The sequence below is a fragment of the Cyprinodon variegatus genome, unplaced genomic scaffold, assembly GCF_000732505.1.
Source record: "Cyprinodon variegatus isolate N-32 unplaced genomic scaffold, C_variegatus-1.0 Scaffold2415, whole genome shotgun sequence".
NCBI classification, from domain to species: Eukaryota; Metazoa; Chordata; class Actinopteri; order Cyprinodontiformes; family Cyprinodontidae; genus Cyprinodon; species Cyprinodon variegatus.
Genome location: NW_015152868.1, coordinates 16694 through 26152, shown reverse-complemented (window position 1 = coordinate 26152; position 9459 = coordinate 16694). Strand labels below are relative to the sequence as shown.

The 9459-nt window shown below is 39.5% G+C and overlaps 1 protein-coding gene across 1 annotated transcript in view; it reads right to left on the bottom strand.

Moving 5' to 3' along the window:
- Positions 1-3348: 3348 nt before the first annotated feature.
- LOC107080855 (carboxypeptidase A2-like) overlaps positions 3349-9459 on the bottom strand; it is a gene marked incomplete at its 5' end in the record, with an annotated part of 8169 nt that continues 2058 nt past the window's right edge. Inside the window, 7 exons of the mRNA XM_015369062.1 lie at positions 3349-3593; positions 3672-3756; positions 5915-6114; positions 8480-8570; positions 8721-8831; positions 8906-9007; positions 9093-9194. Coding sequence (XP_015224548.1) covers positions 3406-3593; positions 3672-3756; positions 5915-6114; positions 8480-8570; positions 8721-8831; positions 8906-9007; positions 9093-9194 — 879 coding nt within the window. The remainder of the gene's footprint in view (positions 3594-3671; positions 3757-5914; positions 6115-8479; positions 8571-8720; positions 8832-8905; positions 9008-9092; positions 9195-9459) is intronic.

The window sequence follows — 9459 nt, the reverse complement described above, 5'->3', positions numbered from 1 at the left end:
AGCTTATCTTTGATGATACCAGCCCACACCGGTACCCCACCTCCACCTTACTGGCATCTGAGTCGATAAGGAACTTGCTGTCCTTTACTGATCCAGCCTGGTGCCCATCCATCTGGCTGATCAAGACTAACTATCATTTCATCAGACCAAAACACCTTGGAGAAATCAGTCTTCATATATTTCTTGGCCCAATCTTGAAGTCTTGTCTTGTGTGTCTTGTTCAAAGGTGGCCTTTTTCCGGCTTTCCTTACCTTGGCCAGGTCCCTGAGTATTGAGCACCTTGTGCTTCTCGGCGCTCCATACCTGTTGCAGCTCTGAAATATGGCACAACTGGTGGCTAATGGCTTCCAGGCAGCTTCACACTTGATCCTTCTCAATTCGTGGGGAGTTATTTTGCGTCTTCTTTTTTCAACACACTTCTTGCACCCCTGTTGGCTATTTGTGCGATGATCAAGCTTCAAAAGCTTGGCAATTTCCAAACTGCTGCACCCCTCTGAAAGACATCTGACAATTTTTGACTTTTCAGAGTCTGTCAAATCTCAATTCTGACCCATTTTGCCAAAGGAAAGGAAGTTGCCTAATAATTAAGCACAGCTTGTATAGGGTTTTAATGTCATTAGGCCACACCCCTTCTCATTACAGGGATTCACACCAACTGATTTACTTAATTGGGATTTGGCTTTAAAGGCTATACAGCTTGGAGTAGGACAACATGTATGAAAGGCATGATGTGGTCAAAATACTCGTTTGCCTAATAATTCTGCACACAGTGTGTATATATATATATATATATATATATATATATATATATATATATATATATATATATACACGTGTGTCTGTGTTCTTGTGTGATATACAATAATAAATTTGACACTTAAGGTGAAATTTAAGACATATAAAGTCGTACTTAAGAGGTATCAGTCAATCAAGTTTATTTCTATAGCAAATTTAAAACCACAGGGGTAGCCAATGGGCTTTGTATAAAAAGAAACAATTTAAGAATTAATAAACTAGAATAAAAAATAATATTAATAACCAGGTTCAATTAAATTTCAATTAATTTCAGTTTATTTATATAGTGCCAATGTAGAACATAGGTCACCTCAAGGCACTGTACAGAGACAAAACAGATTGGTTCAAAGTTTTCTATCTAAGGAAAACCCGCTGATTGACTTAAAGGCAATCCCTTACACCAAGCACGCTCTTTGTGGCAGTAGAGAGGAAAACTCCCTGCTGTTCTCACCACTCTTCTCACTTCCTTCCAGTCCGAGGTGCTGCACCCTCCACACCACACATTGAGACAGCTGGTCAGAACACTCTCTATTGTGACATTCTATGACATTTTGAATTGAAAAAGCTTTCTAGATGGGAAACTAAACGTTGTCAAACTTGGAAATAAAGTCCAGTGGATTGTTTTTAATATTCTTTTATTGGAATGACTATGACCTGGATGACTAAGAATCTCCACCAGCAGTCAGAGCTATTACCTGTGCATGATAGTCTCTGTCAGAACTGCCCTTTGTCTCCGTTCTGTTCATTCCATTTTTGGACAGAATTTCTAGGCGCATCCAGGGACCGGAGGGTGTCTGGTTTGGGAATGATTGCAGATGATGTTGTCCTGTTGGCCTTATCAAACCAGGACCTGATGTGCACCGGGGTGGTATGCAGCTGAGAGTGAAGTGCCCGGGATGAGGATCAGCACCTCCAAATCTGAGACCATGGTTCTCAACTGGAAAAGATGGACTCCCCTCTTAAGGTCTCTGGAGAGTCCTTGTCTCAAGTGGAGGAGTTCAAGTATCTAGAGGTCTTGTTCACGAGTGAGGGACGGATGGAGCATGAGATTGATAGACAGATCGGTGCAGCGGTAGTGATGCGGTCGCTGTATCTGACTGTCGTGGTGAAGAGGGAGCTGAGTCAGGGGGAAAAGCTCTTGATTTACCGATCAATCTACGTTCCCACCCTCTCCTATGCCTAGGGACAAGATTGTGAATACAAGCGGCCGAAATGAGTTTCCTTGGCAGGGTGGCTGGGCGCACCCTTCGAGATTGGGTGAGGAGCTCAGTTACCCGGGGAGAGCTCAGAGTAGAGTAATTGCTCCTCCATGTCGAAAGGAGCCAGCTGAGGTGGCTCGGGCATCCGTTTTGGATGCTTCCTGGTCACCTCCCTCGGGTGGTTTAAGGCATGTCCTATTGGGAGGAGGCCTCGAGGAAGGCCCAGGACATGTTGGACGGATGGACGGACGGACTGACTGACTGCCCTACTAGATGGTCCAGCCCTTATCTGATGATATCACAACTTCTCCAAATCAAGGACTCAATGGTTCAGGCTTACAGATGGGATGAGCTGGGACCAGCAACTTCCAAGTGAGTAGCAGAGGCTGACTGCTCTAAATGATTTACTCCTTCCCTTTGCTGAGCATACCCAGATGCTCCAAAGTAACACAAACTCTTTATCCCTTGTGGTGCCTGCCCTTACAAACCTGCAAGCTTATTTGTCTAACTCCGCCTTAGCCCATGGTTCTAACTACAAGGATCTAGCTTCCCTTGGAAAAAGATGAAGGCAAACATGGAAAAGTGGTTTAGTTGCTTTCTTGATCACATCGACTTTAAGGGAAAAGTCTGGCTTATTTATACCTAAAACCAATAAGTTTGCAGTGATTTAATGAATTTAGTATTAATCAGTAAAGAAATGAATCTGTGAACTTTGCGTTTACGGATTCCGGGAGTGGCCATTTTTGCACAAATATAGTAAAACCTCACTCCTGACATCTTCCGACAGTGAGGTCATGGTGCAGTAAGCCTAGCGCCATTCTTCCTGCTCTACCAGCAAAATCAGTGAGAATTACTAGACACAACTGTAATTCCAATTTCCAAAGGACTTCACCATCATTCAGCATACTACATACTGTGAATGTTTTTTGTTGTGGACCACAAGAAGTTAGAAACAAAGTTAAAAGTAAACCAATGTTCCGGTTGAATTAAATAAACCTGAAAACTTTATCATAAAGGCCTAACCCTTTTTCAAAAAAGTAAAAAAAAACAAACCACTGGACTTTGTTTTGAAGTTTAAAGACGTATCGCTTCCCATCCAGGAAGCTTTTTTTAAATTAAAATGTCTGGATTAGCGTTGAGTTCCAAGCTTTAAAGAGTAGCCCAAAAAAGCCTTGTTATGGTTTAGAAAACATGCAAATTGAACCAAAAAAAAACAGCTCCACCCCTTAGTAATGGGGAGTCGCTGAGGTCTTTTTTGGCCAGTCCTTTTCTTCTGTTACGTTACTGTTGCCAAATGTATTAAATACAACTTTATAACACAAAAAGACAGCAGAGAATGAGATGAAAAGTAGCTTTATTGGTCCCAGGATGTCTGAGAAAAAAGCTGTTTTTAATATGCAACCTTCAGCCACTAATAGGGGTGGTCACGAACATACTCCATGATGTGCTTTAGGGCCAACCACGTCTCAGAGGCAGTGGGGATGATCTGATTGGCTGGCAGGATGAAACCATAGTTACCAGTGTCCCTCAGCTCAAAAGCGAAAGAGTATTTTATGCCGATATCGTAGGACCAGTCAATGCTCCCGCCACTGGCTTGATCTGAAAGAAGAGGAAGAAACAGGCTTGTAGCTTAGAAATAAGGTTTCAAATGTTGTTTTGAGGAGAAGTGTTACTTACAGATGATGTTGCAGATATTTCCAACGCTGTAGGTGGTGCCATAGAGGGAAGTGAGTTTCTGCACTGCAGCTCTAGCAACAGAGTCCTACAAACGAAAATGGTATAAGAATATGGGAAAATATTAATATGTATAAAAGAAAAAAAAACAAACTTGAAGTTCAACTGGGGAAAGCTGGCCAAAAAAAAAAAAAATTCTAAATATAGTTGCACTATTCATCTGCTCTGATATTTTATTTTAGGAAAGAATTATTTATTTCTTATAAAATGTAGAATGATTTTAAAAAGCAGGAGTTTATAATATCTTTGATATCTTTGATAACTTTACATTATATACCAAGTCGGATGATGCCTTATGGTATTGTAGGACAAAGTAAAATACAGTCTTCCAGGCCTGTTAAAGGGATATCTCAGATTTTTTATGGGGAGTTATCATCCCAAAGAGTTCGCAGAGCTGTAGTGGGGAGGTATCATATAATTGTAATGTACCAGAGAAATGTAAAAATCCTAAAAGACAAAGGCTCACCAGAAAGAGGAGTCATGTTTTCCAAACTAATTATTGCACTTAAAAAAATCTCCTTAAAGTGGAAATGCTTATGACGTAGTATGAAACTCTATGCCAGCAGTTTATCTATATATTCAAAAGAAAACCTGGGAAGGTTGGTTACAGTTTTATTAAAGGGGTCACAGAATGCAAAACCAAGTTAACATTGTCATAGATGAATAACGATAGTTCAATGGGTGAAATGGACGTACAGAGAAGTTCAAACCTCATCAACACCTCCTTTCTCTGCAAATTTCACAATTCTAAACTTCCACCATAAAACAAGCGCTTCAAACGAAGCACCGAATTCACGTCAATTCGAGGACGTTACCTTATTTGACTGTGGCCTGTACTTTTGTCACACCCCAGGGGGGGGCGGGTATAAAGTGTTGACTGCTGGGCCGCTGACTGGACCGGACCACAGCAGAGAGCCATGAGCCGCCTGTCCTCAGCTGGAGGAGGAGGGGCTGGGGGCCGGTAACAGACATCCCAAGTCTCTCGGGAGTCTCCCTGATATAGATAGTTGTTCACGGAGGTAGATTAATTATCCCCGATTTTAGACTATGCCAGGTGGTGTTTTTTAATGCGGATGAGAGCGTGCAGGCAATATAATAATTCATGAACCATGTGCGGATTAGAACTACTTCAATAACCAGGTTTGCGTTAGGGCTCATAGAAAAACAAATATGCCATTTTCAGCCCAACCAATGTTTCACATCCTATTCAGAGACTTTAAGGACCACCACCAAATACCCTATAGAATCATTCTAGGACCCTTTTAACTGAACAATGTACATATTACTCAAGTTTTTATGACATGCCATTGTTTTTCCAGCACTTTATAAGATGTTGCTTTCCTGAGCCATCTCTATATTTATGCTGTTATAGGCTTAGGCTGCTGGAGAAGACAGGGACCACTTTTCATCATCTTCAACTCCAAACTTTATGCTATCTCTGCTTTTTGTCATCACAGAAGCTTCATGTGGTCTGGTTCTGTTTAGCTGTAACTCCATCATGGAGGAAATTTCACCTAGGCTGCTGCTGCTGTTCACTTCATGGCAGAGTTGGGCCTGGTTCTGCTGTAGTTTTGGCATTAGTTGCACGCATGTAACCAGTTCTGCTGCTGCTTTCTATTAAAAGGGAATTTCTCTTTCCACTGTCGCTGCATGCATGCTCAGTTTGAGGGCTACAGAGTCAACGACTCAATGCAAGTAAATATCAATCACTACATACTCATGGGGAGTAAAAATCAGCTCTAAAAATTAGGATTATGGATATTTAGGGATCAGCAATGTTGGATTATGTAGTCATTGCAAATTACATTTTAGCTATCAGTTTCTGAAACTAAACAGTTAAATTTTTACTCTAACATCTCTCCACTTGCATACAAGTAAACTGCTGGCACTACATGAATAATCCTCACTTTCTTGTCACAAAAACAGAACTTTTTATATCTTTCTGTTATATTGCTGGAATGGCATTTTTGAATTTATTGCCAAAATTAACTGAAGCAAGGCTCCCATCTAAACAGTTGTTTGCCTTCCACCTATTTGTGAATTTCTTCAAACTAAAACAAACTCAGTGAGATGGGAGATCTTCCTTTCTGAGGTAAGGGGACTATACCTTATACCCATGCATGTCACTTTAAAAAGCAACAAATAATTGAAGCAATTACTGCTTCCTTTGGTGCCTAATTTCTTACCAACTCAGCCTGATCGGGAGCATTCCTGCAGGTATAGCCATAAGGGTACATGAGCAGCTGGGAGTATGCGTGCACAGAGATGAAGGACTTGAAGTTGCCGTGGCTCTGGATCAGATTTACTATGTTTTTCACCTCGATCTCAGAGTGAGCAGAAGGACCGTGATAGGAATCAGAGCAGGGATAGCTACTGGCACCAGGACCTGGACACAGTTTGGATTAAAGTACATTTTAAGCAGCAAAAATTAAAGAAATATGTTCTACAGTTTTTGACTTGTAATGGTATAATCATTGAGGAATGACTTAGTTGAGTGAAACAACCAAAGTCCAATAAAAGCATTGCTTCTGTCTCAGCACAGTGCTGCTTTTAGGTTCCAAATCAAAACATAAACAGACTTTTTAATTGATCTGGATTTTGACCATCTGACTAATAACAAACAACCACTTTAATCTAATTAACCAGCCGACTGTAGATGGATATAAAATTATTATTCAATAATCATTTAATAAGTCCAAATGGAAAATAAATGTTGTAATAACTCATCAACGCTTTCCCAACCAGCTGTAGGTGTTGATGGCTGTAGGCAGGAAGAATTTCTTTCTGTTGTGCAATGGATCTGGAGAAGCCACTGATTGAAGACATTCTGTTGGTGTTTGACATTCTGGTGAAAAGGAAGTTCATCATCCTTCCTGCCTTTTTTTTTTTAACTGATCTGGTACTTTCAGAAGCTGTTAAAGCATTTTTTTTCAGCTGTAGAGATGTTACTGAAACTTTCTATGGTTGCTATTGTTACAAAAGTCCAAAAAGAATTAAAAAAAAATCAGATCCAGCAAAGTAGGAGCTATAAAAGAACATTAGACTTGACCTAGCAGAGCTCCCCCAACAGATAGCCATCTTAAGCAGGGCAATTCTAGATGGCCATCACCAGGAAGAAGAAACGCATTAAAGAAAACTGAAAAATAGTTGGATGTGAGGTTTAAAGTTTTTAAACGTTCAATACCTTACCTGCAGGCAATGTTTTAATAGTTTTCATATTTTATGTAAATATTAACAGGTTTCTTATAAAGGATGATAGTAATAGTTATTCCAATCGGGATTAGAACAATCAGAAATGTTATCATGGTTATGTTAACATTAATTTAGGAAGATTTAGTGGAATCAGGTCATTTTTGCCTTTTGCGTTTATTTTGTACCCAAAACAATTCAGGAAAAAAAGGTGTCCCGGGGGATGTTTTGGTACTGACAAGCATCTAAACCATCTAAAGCATCCCCCATTTGTCATTATTTTTAAGAGGAGACTGCCCCAAACAGGGATCTAAACAAAAATATTACCTGGAATATATTTTCTGAAAATAATAAAATGATTAATCAAAACCACACAAGATAATCATGCATCTTTTTAATAATTGATAAAAATACCAAACTGAGATGAACTGATTAAAGTACAGCTTTGAAAAGGTTTGTTTTCTCCTTTGAAAATGTAGTAAGGAAAGAAAAACGTGGGGGAGCTGCTTAATCCTTCGAATGTTTCAGATTGGAGTTTTTAAGAATAATAATTGAACTTTTTCTTAATTTCTTTGGAGAAATGTAACTCTGCATTTAACCGATCCCTTTAGGGAGCAGTGTGCTGCTATCGTGGGGCGCCCGGGGAGCAGTGTGGGGTTATGGGTCTTTGCTCAGGAACCCAGAGTGGCAGTCTGTGGGAGCGGGGCTTGAACTCAGAACCTTAGGATTCCAAGCTCCATGCCAATACTGCAAAAAGTCTGCTTAGATCTGTGCTCCCATTGGATTCATCTTTTTAGACAAGCTAATGTGGATCCATTACTGGCGGGCCACTACCGTTCTCAAACCTTATAACCCTAAATTCAAACTCCCTGGCTCTAAAGTTCATACTCTGCATTCTCCAGCTCTTCATTTATTACCAGATATCCCCCTTTTACTACAGTCCTGGTTTTTATTTACAATAAAGCCTTGAAAAAGAAAATACAATACAAAATTAAAACCTGAATATATTAATCAAAATGTAATATTTAAATCATAATTTTTGACAAATTTAATATTTTTAAAGGTTATTTCTTTTAATATTTCAGTGTTATGAATTTATTTTTTTTTAATTGTGTTTCACGGATCACACTCTCTTTATTTCAAGCCAGACGGTCTGGACCAACTACAATGTTGTTGCTGACGTCCAGCAGAGCAACAGAAATGTGTCTTCACTCCTATTACAGATGAAAGCACTTCCCCAGCAGTGACAGAAGCTTTTTAAAAGTTTAAATATGAAAAAGAATTGCAAAATAAAAAAATAAGTACCAAAATTAAAAAGTACAACAGGAACAAATAGAACTCCAAGGATTAAAATTTTAGAAAACTGCAAAATGTGATCTTAAAACTTTTTTTGATTAAAACTTTTTTTCTAAAGTTTCATTAGTAGATTACATTTTTCTTCAAATTTCATGACTGAAAAAATTTCAAGCCATACTTGACAATAATCTTATACCATTTCTTTCATGTTAATGTTAATTTTGTGTGAACAGATAGTTTTGATGTAGCATCTGTGCAAAACTGACCACCAAATCCTGCATCCCAGTTCCTGTTGGGATCGACCCCAACACACTGATAGCCGGAGTTCTTAGAACGGGTCTTACGCCACATCCGATCCTGCAAACCATAATGCTTATCATAACTTTCTCTTTGGATTTCGGTTTAGACTCATTTTATTTAAATGGCTCAATAGAAAAGAGGAAATATGGTTGCTGTAAGACAAAATTAATAACAGGAAAACAGCTATTTGAAGCAGTGGTGACTTGCCTTAGTGTGGCTGAAAACATAACCATCTGGGTTGGCCACGATAAGCATGTAAATATCCATGGTGTCCAGAAGAGAGGTCAAAGATGCATCACTGCCATAATCTGTGGCAATCTGGGCAGGAACACAAGGTATTCATGAAAAGAAGTATAACAAGCAAGACTTTTTAAGCTCCACTCTTGTCCTACTTTGTTGGCTGTCCACACTCCTGTGGCTTGAGAGACCCACTCTCTGGAGTGAATGCCCAGGTCCATCCAGATAGCAGGGCGGTTGGTGCCTCCAGTGCTGAACTAAAAACAAAATCAACCAAAATGTGCTGCTTATTAAAAATCTTTTAAAGTTGACCTTTTTTTCCCCTACTGAAATCTTTCCTACCTTCAGGACGTACATGGGCCTGTTCTCATAGGATCTGCCGATTTCCAGCTTAGTCACCAGTTTTGGGTGCTGAGCCACCAGTGTGTCCATCCAGCTGTAGATCTGTACGGAAATAAGGTGTCACGTAACTACAGAGACTGTTTTTTCCCCCCAAGATGTTAAGTCGTGGCCACACATTACTAACGCTTGGGAATCAGATAGATAAGTCATGGCCATCATGTGATGATTAATCTGCCATTTATTTTTGTGCATCCACCTACAGTATAACCATGCAGCTCCTGAATGAAGTCAATAATGTGGCCAGTGTCTATATAGTCTAATTCTGTCAAAGCCAGAGCTCTAAAAATATAAAACTAAATTTGCAGGA